Source organism: Rhinolophus sinicus, linkage group LG05, assembly GCF_036562045.2.
Source record: "Rhinolophus sinicus isolate RSC01 linkage group LG05, ASM3656204v1, whole genome shotgun sequence".
NCBI lineage: Eukaryota > Metazoa > Chordata > Mammalia > Chiroptera > Rhinolophidae > Rhinolophus > Rhinolophus sinicus.
The window spans coordinates 19051324-19067619 of NC_133755.1; the positions used below are offsets into that span (position 1 = coordinate 19051324).

Genomic DNA, 16296 nt, shown 5'->3' on the forward strand with positions numbered 1-16296 from the left:
CCCATGCCCGCCTTGTTACTGTACTTGTCCATGTACTTGTCTTCTTTTTCATCTTCCATTTATATGTGTCACTGTTGTCTAAGTAATCTAGAATTTTAACTATTTTAGCGTTAGAGAAAGATTGTTGTTTCTTTACCTGATTCTAAATGTCTTACTTTATTGGGTGGGGGTGTTGGGAATAACACTGCTGTTCATAAAAACTATTCCTCAATAATGTGATACCTGTATTTAAAAATAATGTGCCAACTTCCTTTATCTTGGCCTAGATCCAGCCCCTTAATTTCCTGCTGCCTCTTTTTGTTTGTTTGTTTGTTTGTTTGTTTTTCTTAAGTGAAGATGACACTAACAGGAGGCTTGACCAAAGCATACTGCTGTTTTTGGTAGTTGCAGCACATTATATTTTGAATTAGGTACCAAATGGCTGGCAGAACATGGTTGTTAGACTATACAGTTGAGTTTTTGTAGAGCAAATTTTGTCATGTTTATTCACACTTAAATTTTAGATATTTTTTTTTTTCCCTCCTTCTGCTTCTCCCTCACTTCTCCCCACTCCAGTTCAAGCTGTTGTTTCTCAGTCTTGTTGTGTAGGACACAGCTCCCTGGCCCGTGCTGGTATTATGAGCCGCCGGCTGAGGCAGTCGGTCGCCGGTTGGCCACTCACACTGGCCTCCGGCCACTCCTGGCAGCACATGGTAGCCCACGGCCGCTGATGCTGACCTCCGGCTGCTCACGGCAGCCCAGCTCCAGGGAGAGCCATCGTTCACAATCTTAGCTGTAGACAGCTCAGCTTCCTGGCCCATGTGGGATTGAACTCGTGAACTTGGCATTAGGAGCATGGCGCTCCAACCACCTGAGTCACCGGGCCAGACCAAATTTTAGGTATTTTCAAGGACACTTGCTTGTAGTATAGCATTTTTTAGAACATAAATCACCATTTGGAACTGACTAATAAAGAGAAAAATAGGAGGACATTTTTTTTTTTATTAAAATTTATCAGGGTGACAATGGTTAGTAAAATTACAAGTGTACAATTCTGTAATACATCATCTATATATCACATTGTGTGTTCACCACCCAAAGTCATTTCAGGAGGACATTTTATAAATTGGAAACGTAACTATGTTCTTTTGATAATATTTGTTTTCTGAGGTTGATAGCAAGGAATAGTTACAGAAGGGAAAGCTGTTGTGAAAATAGGTTTTTTTCACATGCTTTAGTAATCAGCTGCCAGATCCTTGCCTTTTTTTGAATTTTCATATAGAGGGATTTTTACTGATGGTATTTTCCAACGTGGTTTCTTGGGCAGTTGTTTTTTTTTAGACAACTAGAATCTGGAAACTTAGATTACAGATACTACACTTGCTCCAACATTGACTTTATGGTAATGAGATTCTGTTGGAATGAGAAAGCATATTTGTATTTTTCAGGATTGAGGTGTGAATCAATCAGTGCTTTTTGTCTCCTGAGACATAAGCACAAAGTAATTTGACAAAACTACTTGAGGCCTTGTCTGGTTTAACATTAACAGATCATTTCTCTTCTATAGCTTAGCATTGAAGAACGCCTGGGAACACTGGATATAGATACAAAAAAAGAAAAGGATGATCTTCCACAGACAAATAGCTTCCCAGTTCTTCTTGCACAGGGTTTAGAAAGTAATGATTTCGAAATGCTAAATGTAAGTATTAACAGCAGTTTTTAAATGAATTAAGATGGTTAATTTTTCTTAGAAGTTGATTGACATAGCACATTCACAGAGTGAATTGTCATGCAATGTGGCCATTTTTAATTTAATGTTTTGTGAGTTTAGTCAAATATATATCATTTGGTGGCATTATACAGACAGTCACCAACCTACACAGGGATTGTATTGAATTATGTTGAACCTGGAATGCATTTTCTCATAGAAATATTGTTCAGAATTGTTATTAGGTTCTTAGGCTTCAGTTCACAAAAGCCTTTATAAACATAGTGTACCCGAATTATAATACTCAGCATTCTAGATCACAATTTATATTTTTTTCTGTAGGAAAATGCGTTCCTGAGTTTTTACTCTGGATTCCAGAAACTTATTTCCCCCTGGCCGTGAGAGGGGGCGGTGAGGTGGAACCTTGGCAATGGGTAGGAGGTTTTGGGGTGAAATTTAAGAGGGTTGGGGGTTATGTTGTGACGTATTTAGAGGTAAAAGTACTAGAAATTTGTATAAAGCGAGGCATTTATGATTTCTGTGTTTGTAAGTTGGTGACTGCTTGTATGAAGTTACTTAATTCAATCCTTAAATTCCAGAATTTGACAGTTGTCTGTACAGAAAATTTAAGTGTAGAAAATTGGATTTAAGCACTGCCTGATTAGCTTAAAGCAATTTACATTTGCTAAGTGTGTAACACTCATTGCAGTGTCACAGTGACTTTAATATGTAACCTGTGAATTATGATTTATATTCTGATTTATATTTTGATCTAAATATTTGTGTCTAAGGTAATTTTACAAAATGAGAGGGGAAATCAGCATGTCTAAAAACCTAAAATTACTTTTAAAATAGTTTGTGAGTGTATGTATTTTGGAAGGTGGATTTTAGTTTAACATGGCATACACAGTTAGTTTTCAGTAAAGGTACTAAGTTGAGTCAATGGGGAGAGTAAAGTCTTTTTAACAACTGGTGCTGAGGCAATTGAATATCCATATGGGAAAAAAATGCATCTCAACTCTTACCTCATACCTTGTACAAAAGTCAGCACAAAATAGGTCATAGACATAAATGTGAAACCAAAACCTACAAAACTTCCAGAAGAAAACAGGAGAAAATCTATGCTCACTTGTGGAGAAAGACTTCTTAGATGTATCACAAAAAGCATGAAATGCTTAAGGAAAAATTGGTCATTTGGACTTAATGGAAATGAAAAACTTTTGCTCATGAAATGACACCTTTTTTTAAAGAAGGATAAGTGCTTTTAGTTTTTTTAAATTGTAGTTGACGTACAGTACTACATTAGTTTCAGGTGTAAAACAGTGATTCAATATTTATGTACCTTATGAAATGATTACAATATGTATATCGTAACCATCTGTCACGGTGCATAGTTATTACAATATTATTGACTACATTCCCTATGCTGAAAGTTACATCTCTGTGACTTATTTTGTAACTGGAAGTCTGTACTTAATCCCATCCCCCTTTCTTCCTATTCCCCTACTCCCCTCCTCTCTGGCAACCATCAGTTTGTTCTCTGTATCTATGAGTTTGTTTCTCTCCATTTGTTATGATTTTTAGATTCCACATATAAGTGAAATCATATGGTATTTGTCTTCATCTGACTTATTTCATTTGGTGTATAACCCTCTAGGTCCATCCATGTTGTTGCAAATGGCAAGACTTCATTTTCTTTCTTTTTTTAATGGCTGAGTAATAGTCCATTGTATATATATGTATATACCACATATTTTGATTTCTTTTTTAATTTAAAATTTAAAATTACAGTTGACATTCAATATTATTCTGTATTAGTTTTAGGAGTGTAGCATAGTGGTTAGGCCTTTAGGAAGTGATCCCCCCATCAGTTTAGGACCCAGCTGGCACTATACATAGTTATTTTGAAATGACACTTTTAAGAGAATAAAAAGGGAAAGCTGCAGGCTGGGAAAAAATACTTGCAACTCATATATCAGACAAAGGATATCCAGAATATATAAGGAACCCGTAACTCAATGAGACTCAACTCATATAAAAAACAATTGGTAAAGGTGTGAACAGATAACTTGACAAAAGACTTCAAATGGCCAATAAGTGCCATTTGTATAAAGGTATTATACATCATCAGTCATCACAAAGGCAAATTAAAATCACAGTGAGATAACAGTAGGGACCCATTACAGATTGATTAAAATTTAAAAGACAGTACCCTGTGCTGGGGAGGACGCGGAGCAGTTGAAACTCTTCTGTCTTTTTGGTGGGAATGTAGAGTGGTCCAACTACTTGGGGAAACGGTTTGGCAATTTCTTAAAAGTTAAGGTTACATCTACTATAACACTCAGCCATTCTACTTCCAGGTATTTACCAAGAGAATCAAAAATACATGTTCATACAAAGACTTATATGCGAATGGTCACAACAACTTCATTTGTAATAGCCCCAAACTGGAAAGAACCCATGTCCCTCCACATATAAATGGGTAAACAAGTTGTTTATTTAGCAATATTAGGAATATATTATTGATACATCAACATGGGTGAATCTCATACTTGGGGTGTGAGAAAGAAGCCAGACAACGAAAGAGTACATATTGTATGATTCCATTTATATAGTAATTCTAGAAAATACAGACTAATAGATAGTTCAGTGGTTGCCTAGGGGTGGGGGTGGGAGGAGGGATGGATTGTAAAGGGCTCCAAAGAGCCTTGAGGGTGATAGAGTGTTTATCATTGTGTTTGTTTTGTGTGTGTATGTTTATACACATCGAACGGATCAAATAGTACTCTTTAAGTGTGCACTGTTTTTAGTGCTTCAGTTATAATGCAGTAAAATTGTAAAAGAAGAACCCTGTCTTCAGAATCATCTTGCTAGTTGTGGCTGTGGTTTATAGGGTTGTTTGTTTAAATGTATTCCTGGCAGAAGTTAATAATGGTAACTTCTCTATCATAATTTTGCTTGGTTTGGAATAACTTTTTATTTGCCCATTTTAAATTTGAAAAATTATTTTCATAGAGCCTCTGTCTTTAGTGGGCAAAAGAATTATTTGAGAGCTCGTTAAAAATTATTTTGCCCCGCGTTTGTAATAACTTAAATAGCTGGGCCATAGATACTCTTATTTGCCTGTGACAATTCTGGTTTACACCTCTTATCATGGTGTAATTATTAATAGTAGCTCCTTTCATTCTTAGAAGTGTCCTGGTTTGGACAACAAATTATATGACCCCTTCATATTTAGAACACTAGAGGAGTTCACAAACTGGCATTCCTACATTGTTTCTTAACCAAGTTTTTGGTATAAATGATGTGGGGCAACAACTTCAAGAATGTATTTTTTGACCTTAAGTAACTACTACCCTACTTGGCCACTTAAGCAGTGAAGCCTTGTGGTGTGAACATCCCATGAAAACTGAGGACCTTAACAAAAGCATGTTGTAGCTGAAAAAGCAATTTGTAGACTAGTTAAGACAGAATGTTCCCTGTGACTGTACATCGTTGGAACTTAGTGATAACTGCTGTTTATAATAAAGAGGTGACTTCAGGCATGTTTCGTGCTGTCAGGCACTTGCTGAATTATTGTTCAAGTTCTGATCAACATATTTTGCTTTGAATATTGTATTCTGATTATTTGAAAATAAAAATATTAGGTTAAGTGAAACTATTAAATCAGGACAGTCCATCCCTCAGTTCTCTAGTGATTGTGTATAAAAAGTTTTTATTTCTTTTGCATAAGGAACCATGTAATTATGCCAGTGATAGTTTTTAAATAGTACTTGAATTTAGAAAGGCTTGGTGTAAAGATACTTTTGCAGGCAAATCAAATCCATAGAGAATTCTGAAAGGGTATGTTAGGACTGTTAAAATAGGTTGAAAACTAACTTTCCGTATCTCGCCCTTTTACGGTACTTGTGCTGTTCAGATACTGAGCATGACCTTTATAGCAGCAACAAGCACCATAACAGCATGCAGCAGCTAGTACGGAAGTTAAATAGAAAAAAATAACTATTTAAAAGTGTTCAAGAGGAAGGGAGATCAGGATTTGAGACAGGAAACGACTCTTACTCCCGCCCCCTCTCTTCTGTATGAAGCATCTGGGGTTTGGAGTAGTTGAAAAACCTGCAGGATGCAGTTAGGAGTAATCTGCTCCCTTTTGCATCCTTTTCTGTGCCTTGGGGTAGGGACTGGGCTTCTCCAGTTGATGCTCCCTGTTGACTCAGCACTCGTGATCTTTTGATTGGCTTAAATTTTTTTGGAAAAAAAAAAAAGAATTTTAAGAGGTTTGTTGCTTTCTAAGTGTGACTTTAATATGTTTTTGCTCACTGTTATGTGTATACATTTCTAATTTCATAAAATGAAGGTTTCTGAACTACTCTAAAGTGGTGTATATCTGTACTTAGATGTCCAGAGGTATTCTTTTCTGTTTTATGTAAAAACATTTACTTTCTAAAAGTTTAGAATTTGTGGAGAAGAAACCTGTTTATTGAAGTAGATGTGCTGATAGATGTCTGATAGCCATAAGTCATAATAGAACATTCTCCATTCGGTCCCCCACCCTTTATTTGCTAAAATTCAGTTGGTAGTTTGTTGCTTGGTTTTTAAAATCATTTTTGCTGACAGTTTTTCCCGTGGTGTCCTTAGCTTCAGAGTTTGCTTATCTTCATATTTCTTTTCTTTTCTCACAGAAAGTGCTTCAGACTAGAAATTTAAACCTCATTAAGAGGACTGTGTTAAGGATGCCCCTGCATGCTGTGATTCCGTTGTTGCAAGAGGTAACTGAGTGCTCGGTTCATTCCACGGTTCCCGTGCTAGGAGTGTAAGACTGAATCCAGTATCTAGAGAAGTGGATTTGCAGTATGGACGCAAGCAGGGTATTCACAGTGGATAATAGATAATACATCTACTCAAACAATATTTGTCTAACCTAGATTTTTCTCTCTATTTTTTATTGAGATATAATTCACATGTCATAAAATTCACCCTTCTAAAGTGTACAGTTAATTGTTTTGTAGTGTATTCACAGGTTGTCCAATTGCCACACCAAAAAGGAATCCTGTCCCTATTGGTCATTCCCCATTCTCCTTTATCCCCAGTTTCTGGCAACTTCAAACGTATTTTCTGTCCCTATGGACTTGCCTATTCTGAACATTCATTCATATAAACCCTAGCCTAGATTTTTATCAAATAATTACCCTCATTGTGGGACTGTATTTCTAGATTCTGTTATATTGGTTTGAACATTTAGGAATTAGGAAATTTAGGAATAATGATTTCCTAAAACAGTCATTATTTTCCTGTGTTTATGTGTATGTGTGTGTCCTGGCAACTGATGGAAATTGGCTGCCTCTGAAGTATTGTTGCTAATATTGGTTTTCTCCCCCTCAGCTTACAAAGAGATTGCAAGGACATCCTAATAGGTAAGATGTTCAAGTGACTTAAATTGCTTTGATTTATAAATATTTTAGAGGTGATTGTTAAAAATAGCAGTGCCTGACAGCATGAAATTACATGGTAGGTGGCCCCAAATTCTGACTAATAAACTAATCTTTGTCAAATATTACTCTCCTGACTTATTTTAAGTTGAAAGGCTCTTTATTCCTAAGATTTTATGATAGTTTTTTTTTCCTTTTGGAAAATTCCTGTGTAGGTTTTTTAGCTTTATTATCAGGTCACTGAATAAGTTAGTCTAATTTAATGATTTGGTCCTAATCGTGATATGTAAAATTGCCATTTGTAGGACATGCCCAACAGCTGGTAGCTAAGGCACTGGAAGGAGTCTGTTATAAAAGACTAAATATTGTGGGTCTTTTTTTGTTCATTTGATGATTAAGTATTTAAATAGGAAGTTGATATTTCAAAGATTCTAAGCTTGTAGCATAGTATTATCAGTATAGTATTATCAGTATCTACAAATGCAGTTTTACTTTTCTAAGTTATTTCCTGGTAGGCTTCATTAGCCTTTGGAGTTCACAAAGGAAAGCTGAAGAACTCATTAATTAGGCCCGGCTTGTACATTTTTGGTCTGTATTTGTCTTTTAATGTTTGTGTGGAAATCTTTTGCTATTTGTACCTGATGATGAATAAATGATGGGCTCACATATTATGAACATAAAATGCAAAGTCAGTTGAGCCCAGTTCAGTGCCCTCACAACAGTTAATTGTAAAGTAAAGCATGAATTTTATTCTGGCATTCAGTTGTTTTAGAGGAAAAGACTTTTGTCCTGTTTTCCAATCCATCCTACTTCCCCAAGAAATAAGTATGCCACACAGCTCTGATAGAGACTCAGTGAAAGAATGAAAGAAAGAATGATATAGACTGTCAGCTTCACAGTGATTTATTGTAGTCATTTTCTCAGAGCACAATTTATAGATCTTCACTTTGCCTGAGTTTTGCTAATTTTATAACACAGTTGAATTTAATTTTGAAAAGTTGACATTAGTTTACTTGGATTTTTTCCCCCTTTTTTTCAGTGCTGTTTTAATGGTTCAGTGGCTAAAATGTGTGCTAACAGTCCATGCGTCATACCTATCCACAGTAAGTCTTGCGTTCTGCTACAGTTGCCGAATAGTTTGGCTTTGATAAGTATTATCAACTGGCGGCTTAACAAAACCATCCGCTCTCTATCTGTTCTTCAACCTCAGCTGTTGCTTCTAGAGATTTTTGTTTTTCACCAGGTGTAGTGTCATAATGTCACTGTTGTTGCCTTTTATAAATTGATCTTTTTGTCCCCTGGACAAATATGTTACTTTAAAAGTAACATGTTCCATAGAGAACTTGGAGAAAAGTTATATGTTGTCATATTAGCCTTCAGATGTTTCTCTACATACATCACCTATTCAGCAAGATTATCTTTACATTGTATGTCTCTCTCCTTCCCTCTTAAAAACTTAGCAGATTTTTAAAGTTTGTATATATGCTAATTTGTCTATCCTACCTTGTTCCAGGAGGATAAAAGGTAGTTTATGATTAAAATGACATACATTAAACATTCAACATGTGACGTTTTGCCGGGGCTGCTCTCAGCTCTTGGTTATCTATGCAAGCGGAAGAGAGGGAGCATAAAATCTTAGCGAACACCAGAAAAAAACAGTGTTATATGTCACAATATGAGTTGGGTTCTTTGCCATACCATTAAATTAGCTATATTTTAAGGTAGAAAAAAGTTTTCTTTTACTTGATTATCTAGCACCTTATAATAGGTTTTCTTAAAAGGGTACAGAGGATAGTTTAGGAAAATTTGTAATCGATCTTTAAAACTATAGCTGTTCCTCCCAATACAGCTCTTCCTGTCTGGTCACTGCCCGTGTTCTCTATCGCAGGCTCCTTCTGCCCTCAGTAGCTGGAAGTAGGGAGAACTATTGGATAAGCTGCTTTGAGGTCAGCAGTTGTTTTCTGTGTGTCCGTGGAGAACTCTGCCAGGATGTTAGAATGGGGGAAGAGACGAGAAACAGCAAGAATGGATATTGGATTTCCCCGCTGTGGGACTCTGGGGGATGAATTGCGGGCAGAAATGACGAGGAGGCTGAGGAGTATGGGGATCGGCAGGGAAAGATCGCTGGCAGCATCAGGTCTTGGCACTCTGGCTGGTAAACAGGACAGCACTCATTTTGTGACCTACGGTACTTGCTTAGAAGTGAAAAGAGCCCTAGGAGTCCTTGTAGTGGGAGCCCTTCTGGAACCATCTCCTAAGGTATAACTGCGGAGTAGTGGTTGTGTAGTAGTCAAGGTCATTGCGAAACAGACAGGAAATTTGCTATGGGGAGGACTGACAGCCCACAATTCTTTCTCCTCAGAAAATAGTCTGTTTCCTTCCATCTTTCCTTTATTTCTCTTTTCATAACCAGATAACTTGAAGTACCTTTTCTAAGCCAAGGATTATGCTAGGTTTGGAGGCTTTGGTAATGTACAAGACCCTGATCCCCATCTTCCTGAAGCTCATAGGCTGAATAGGGACAAATAGAAAAGGGAGATGATGGTAATTGAAATGCAACCACATTAAACTTTTGTTTTATTCATTTTTGTGTCTATTTACTTTTAACGTGTTTAACATTTGAATGAAACATATGCTAGTGTGTCAGAGATAGGAGGGTGAGTAAGACTAATTAAGGGCAAAGAGGAGTCCTTTTTCAGTAGCTCTGGGGGGACAAATAAGAGACTTGACTGCTTTAATTTAAGCATGATTTAGAGGATTATGTAACGGCTTGTTTGAAATGCTGTGTTGTCAGCTTTGTACTCTGTCCTGCTGGTCTCTGAAAGTTTGTGAAAAGCTTCCTCTAGGTTGCTGGGGCCTTATGGATGAGGTAGATAATGTAATATCAGCAGAGAGTAAATTTCAAAGGAAAGCCCCCTTAACCCAGGGACATTTGTTTGGGGAGGTATTTTTCATTTAGTGTGTTCTTTATATTGACCATCTCATGAAATAATGTGGTCAGTACAAAGAAGTCTCGCCCTGCACTTTGTCCTACCTTGCAGTTTCTTCTTTTGATCTCGTATCATTTTTTTGGAATGTATTACATTTTGCTGTTAGGACATTAAAGGCCTCTGAAAGTTGGACGTTGCTAGGCGATGTCATAAGCAGCCGCTGCCACTGGAGATAGCAAGCAGATGCTTGTAGTACAGTGGCCAAACACTCAGCATGCTATTGTATGTTTGTTACCTATGTTGTCATAATAGTATCAAACGACCTTTTTTGTTTTTTGAACTTAGTTACCTGACCTGGTACCCCAGCTGGGGACACTGTATCAGTTAATGGAAAGCAGAGTAAAAACTTTTCAGAAACTCTCCCACCTTCATGGAAAGCTTATCCTTCTAATCACACAAGTAAGTAAATCAAGTTGTTTTGTGCTAAAACTTCTGGATGTGACAGGAGTGGAGAGAGGGATAAGGATCATTTACCTGGACATTGAAAGCTCCCCTTTGCAGTAAGAAATTGGTAAATCAGGATCCAGTTTTTAACTTGGAAATGTTACGTATTTGACAGGAAGTAAACTTAGTTGTGTCTATTTCAACTTTTACTGAAAGGTTCTCATTATTACATTTCAGTTGTTAATAGACTTAGGGTGGTTGTGGAATTATGAACAAAAAGTTACAGGGTATTTATGTAGTTAAAAATTTTTGTCACAGGAAGAAATTCTGGTTGCCTTAAAAGGTTTATCCGCTTTTACAGAGTAATTCTTTCCTTCTTGTGTTTGCTCAATTTGTTTTTTCCCCTGTATTTGATCTACGTCATATTGAGGTCATCATATAATGGTTGAGGATGAATTTACTGTTTGGGAAGGTTGGGTGTGGTAGTGGTTGGTGATACTTGAGGTACGCTTGCATTCTACTTCATAATAGCATTTTATTATCTTTCAGGTTACAGCATCAGAAAAAACAAAGGGAATGACTTGTCCTGAACAGAAGGCAAAATTGGTGTATGAAGAAGGTAAAAGCTTGGGGGTAGGGTATAAGCTAGAGTTGGAACATTTAATTTTTCACATGGACTCGACTCTGTTATTTTATAAAAACATCAATGTGAATAAGATCGTGTTTTGATGCACTTTCTATAAGAAAATGGGCAAGCCTGTGGCAAAAATGTGGTCAGGTAAGAAAAGGGAAGGCACAAATATAGTAACAGTAACAAAAAAGGACATTAGGTATGGAAGAGATTTAAATGGAAGAACACTGAACAAACTTTATGTCAATACATTGAAAAACCTAGATGATACAGGTAACTTAGGAAACATCAGTGACCAAAATTGACTTAAAAATAATAGAAACCTTTAATGAGCCAATAGCTTTAAAAATGATTTAATCAGAACTTTCCCTCACAAGATTCCAGATACAGAGGTTTTGTAAGTGAATTCTATCAATCTTTCAAGGAACAAGTTGGTTTTGTCATATACAAACAATTTAGTCATTTTATGAGTCAAAACCAGACAAGAGTAGTCAAGAAAATACATATAGGCCATCCTCAAATGTCCTAAGTAGCAAATTGCTTAAGTAAAATAATGTCATTACCAAGTAGAATTTAAAGATTGTAAGGCGATTTAGCATTAAGAACTCTATTAATGTCACCATATTAACAGATTGGCAGGGAACACTGTATATTAATAGATAAAGAAAAAGAATTCAATAAAATTGAATGTATCTCATTATTTGATAATCTAAACAACCTAGGAATTTAAGGGAATTTCCTTAATCTACATCAAAAATAAAGTTTAGAAGCATTCTCATAAAGTCAGGAACAAGATGATAATGTACCTTTTATTGCTTTTGGATATCCTGCCTAGTACTATATGAAAGAAGTGAATTCTTGAACTTTGAACCTTGCAGTTATCGTCCTCCACATAGAAAATACAGCAGAATCTAGCCACACGGTTATTAATGAGATACGTAAATAAGTTTACTGAATACCAAGATCAGCAAAAAGGACTTGGTAGCATTATGTCCCAATAATGTACTGTATGTCCACTAATGTATATCCCAGTCAGAAAATGTATTGGGGAAAAGATCTTACTCATAGCAATCAAACCATGAAGTACCTAGAAACACGTCTAAAAAGTGAAACAAAACCTTTATAAGTTATAAAACATAACTGAGAGACATAAATGCATACCTTAATTAGACTTTTTATGAGGTTCCCCCCAGTTTTATTGAGATATAATTGACATACAAGATTGTATTCATTTTAGATGTACAACAATGATTCAGTACATGGATATACTGTGAAGTGATCACAATATAGTTATAATTTTAGTTAACATCCATTACCACACATAGTTACAGTTTTTTTCTTGTGATGAGAGCTTTTAAAATCTACTGTCTTAGCAACTTTCAAGTGTACTATACAGTATTGCTAACTATGGTCCCATGCTGTACATTACATACGCAGGACTTATTTATAATTGGAAGTTTGTACCTTTTGACTTTCAGCCACGCTGCAGTGAACATGGGAGTGTAGATACCTCTTGAAGATCCTGATTTTGTTTTGTTCAGTATATGCCCAGAAGTGGAATTGGTGGATCAATTTTTAATTTCTTGAGGAACCTCCATACTGTTTTCCACTGTGGCAGCACCCAGTTACATTCCCATCCACAGTGTACAAGTGTTCCCTTTTCTCCACAGGCTTTGTTTTTTTAAGATGGGATTTTGTTAGGGTTTTGGTACTTTGTACTATTTAATGAGATCTTGATGGAAAATATAATACATGTGCTTTTATGCAGGTAAGAATATTAATGTTACTTTCTTAGATGAATGATAGTGGAATATAATATTTATGAAAGTAAATGTAGGAATCTGATTGTGTTTAGTTTTCAGGGCTGTGCCCTCTGCTTTGATCACAAAATTAAGGCTGGGTTTTCTTCCTCTTTACAGAATCTTCTGAAGAGGAGTCTGACGATGAAATAGATAAGGATTCTGATGTGAGTAATTGGTTTGCTGGTACATGAACCTGCTTTTATAACTGTGGACTCTGTATTAACAAGGCCTTCACGGATACTTTCCTTGCTTAATATTTCTCCCAGGATAATTGGGATGAAGATGAGGAAGAGAAAGAAAGTGAGAAAGATGAGGATATTGATGAAGAGAACGAAGAAGAAGTTGAGGATACGGAGGAAAAAGATGAAGAAAATGGTGAGGACAGAGAGGTGGCAAGTGAAAAAGAATTAAATGGAGATTCTGATTTAGATCCTGAAAATGAAAGTGAAGAAGAATGAAGACGGAAGAACAAGCCAGTCGACCTGTATAAACTCTTGCTCACCTTTCCCAATGCTGCCGAGTTCTCCTGAGGAGGGTTGTCTCTGTGACAGGATGCCAAGGACCGCCGCACATTTCCAAATTCCTGGCGGTGGCTCCCACGCCACCTCGCTGTCCTGAGCACCCCAGCGTCAACTGTGTAAATAAGAGTGTTTCATTCAAATGTTAATAAACTTTACACAGAAAATAGACACATTTTCTGCAATGTACTGACATGAGTGTCCAATATATGGTATATTTTTATACTATAATACCCTAATATGATTGGTTATACCAAGAATTGACATAGTGGATATAAAAACATTTCCCAGGTAGGGATTTAAGTACTGGACTTTTGTGAAGGAGTCAGCTCTTATCTCAGGTTGGTATCTTTCATCAAATCCAGATATGAAGCAGCACTAGTGAAAACAATTTTAATTTGGTTCATTTTCATAAAATATGAAGAGATAACTAAAAATGAGTTAAATAATTGTAATTAAAAAATAAAATCACCAGTGTCCCTAGCTTGTCTGTTAACTGTGGTAATCTGATTTGAGTCAGATTGAATATTTGGAGTGCTTCCCTAAGACAACCACTTATTTTTTAAGCTGTCATGAAATATTTTTTAAAAACCCAAAAAATTATGGTAATTAAAAAAAAACAAAAGTTAGCCATATTGACTTCTTCTTGACTGCAAGTTACCTGTAAAGAATCATCAGTGTATAGATTTAGACGTGCTCATTACTTGCAACTTTTAAAAAATTCAGTTAAATAGCTGCTTTTGAAGAGGTTTTCATTTTTATTTAAATAACTAATGGATCAAAGAACAATTGTTTATTTTTTTCCTCTTTGGTTTTTAGATATTAATGATAACCTTGGAGTTTTTTCCCAAAGAAAATATTTTTATAATTCAGTAATTTAATGTTTTCCTTCCTTTTCATTACCCACTCTTGGCAGTGTTAGGGTATCTGTTTACCTTTAAAATAATAAATCTGACTCAAGATTTTTTTATGTATGTATAAATACGTATTTTGGTGTGCTACAAAAGCCTTTTCAAATTATCCGTAATTTTCTTTTAAAGAACAGCCAGTATTTGTTTAGTGCTCTCTAGGGAACATGCAAATGGAATCTCTAAGGATGGGCTGGGGAGATGGATTTATTTTTCCCACCTGTGAATTTATAAAACACAAAACCATTATCTCTGAGGGACGGCTTTTTAACATCAGTGGCAGAACAGAAATTTCTGTGCTCAACTAATAGAGCTGGAGCCATATAAGCATCTTGGTAAAGTAAGTTTGAGCCCGCTACTGTTATAATGTACAGTTATATTTGTCTATAAATGAAACTGTTTATGGGAATTTAATACCATGGTCTTTGTAAAGTGAATAAATATTCATCTTTACCCAGTGCTTGTCTTGTGGTATATGTAAAGAACCAGCCACGTGTTTGGGCTGGTGGTGTGAAGGTTTTAAAAACGCAGTCTTACTCCACTAGCATTAATAGGTAAGTGCTTCAGATCTTATTGGATGACCTAGAATGTGTAATGAAGTGAAAGAACCAAGAACTTGGTTGTTATCTAGTGGTTGTTTCTTGATGCAGCCCCACTTGGCTGGGCCGCGCTGCTACGGCCAAAGGCTGCAGTGACGTCAGGAAGATGCGTGTACTCTTGTATCCCCCTTTTGTGGTCTGAGTCATTCCCCATGCACCTGACTGACTACCTGAAGAAATGAAGGACTACAGCTGTGTAGCAATGGCTTACTCATTATGTTTTGGTTCAGACAAATCCAGAGTCAAGTTAGGTTGGTTACAAAGAGGATTTTCTAGTTTCAGCATTCTTCACTCTGTTGGTCTAATCCTACTCTAGACAACCAAATTGTGTGTGTGGTGGTGTCTTTTGTGAGATTAATTTTTCTTCCCAACTTTTTATTTTGAAAAATTAACTGTCCATGATCAAATCAAGGCTCACACTGTATTTGGTTGTCCTGCTCCTCTGTTAATGCAGAATATTCCTCTGTGTGTGTGTCATGATTTTGATATTTATACGAGTCAACGTAAATTAAGCTGTGTCGCACAATGTCCTATAATCTGGATTTACCTGATTGTTTACTTATTTAGATTCTGGTTTAAATGTTTTTGGCAAGAATATTAAATAGGTGGTAATATTTGAGGTTAATTTGTAAAAAATTCTATCAGGGCTAGAATGAGTAGTATATTTGTATGTTTTGGTGTAAGTAGGTGGTCAAAGCTTTAGGTTTGGGACTTTGGAAGCCTTAGTACAGAGGAATGTTTGAGCGTCAGAAATGGGATCTTGGTCGTGAGAATATTGGGTACATTGAAGCCATACGTAAGGCTCTTACGATTCTTGTGGGAGTTACTGTACATTCATTTAACAAATATTTTTTAATTGCCTAGTCTGTGCCAGGGATTATTTGATTGCTTGGTATACATCACAATAACAGCAAAAAGAAGCCAAAAACAACAACAACAACAAAAAAAACATGCCCTGAGGAGCTGACATACTACCAGAAAGACACAGGCAGTAAACAATGTATATAGTAAGTACGGAAATTTAATACAGTATGTTAGAAGGTGGTCGCTGCTATGGGGGCAGGAAATGGAGTAAGGAAATTGGGAGTAGGGGTTGGGGAGTGCAGGTTGCAGAACTAGATACACGGTCAGGGTAGTGCTTACTGAGAAGACAAGATGGGAATATGGACGAGGAGGAGGTGAAGTTGGCTAAGTGTCGGGAAGAATTTCCTAGGCAGAGGAGGCAGCACGAGCAAAAGCCCTGCGGCCAGCCTGTCTGTTGCGTTGAAATGCAGACGAGGCCAATGTGGTGAAGAGGGAGAGTGACTTTAGACGAGAGTGGTAGTGATGGAGTCGGTGACAATTGGTT

The 16296-nt window shown here is 36.5% G+C and overlaps 1 protein-coding gene across 1 annotated transcript in view; it reads left to right on the forward strand.

Annotated features, from left to right (window-relative positions):
- WDR43 (WD repeat domain 43) overlaps nucleotides 1-14802 on the forward strand; it is a 40552-nt gene extending 25750 nt beyond the window's left edge. Inside the window, exons 11-18 of the mRNA XM_019735383.2 lie at nucleotides 1547-1678; nucleotides 6370-6456; nucleotides 7070-7101; nucleotides 8156-8219; nucleotides 10392-10505; nucleotides 11040-11109; nucleotides 13041-13087; nucleotides 13190-14802. Of these exons, the coding sequence (XP_019590942.1) occupies nucleotides 1547-1678; nucleotides 6370-6456; nucleotides 7070-7101; nucleotides 8156-8219; nucleotides 10392-10505; nucleotides 11040-11109; nucleotides 13041-13087; nucleotides 13190-13381 (738 nt within the window). The 3' untranslated portion in view covers nucleotides 13382-14802. The remainder of the gene's footprint in view (nucleotides 1-1546; nucleotides 1679-6369; nucleotides 6457-7069; nucleotides 7102-8155; nucleotides 8220-10391; nucleotides 10506-11039; nucleotides 11110-13040; nucleotides 13088-13189) is intronic.
- Nucleotides 14803-16296: the final 1494 nt, after the last annotated feature.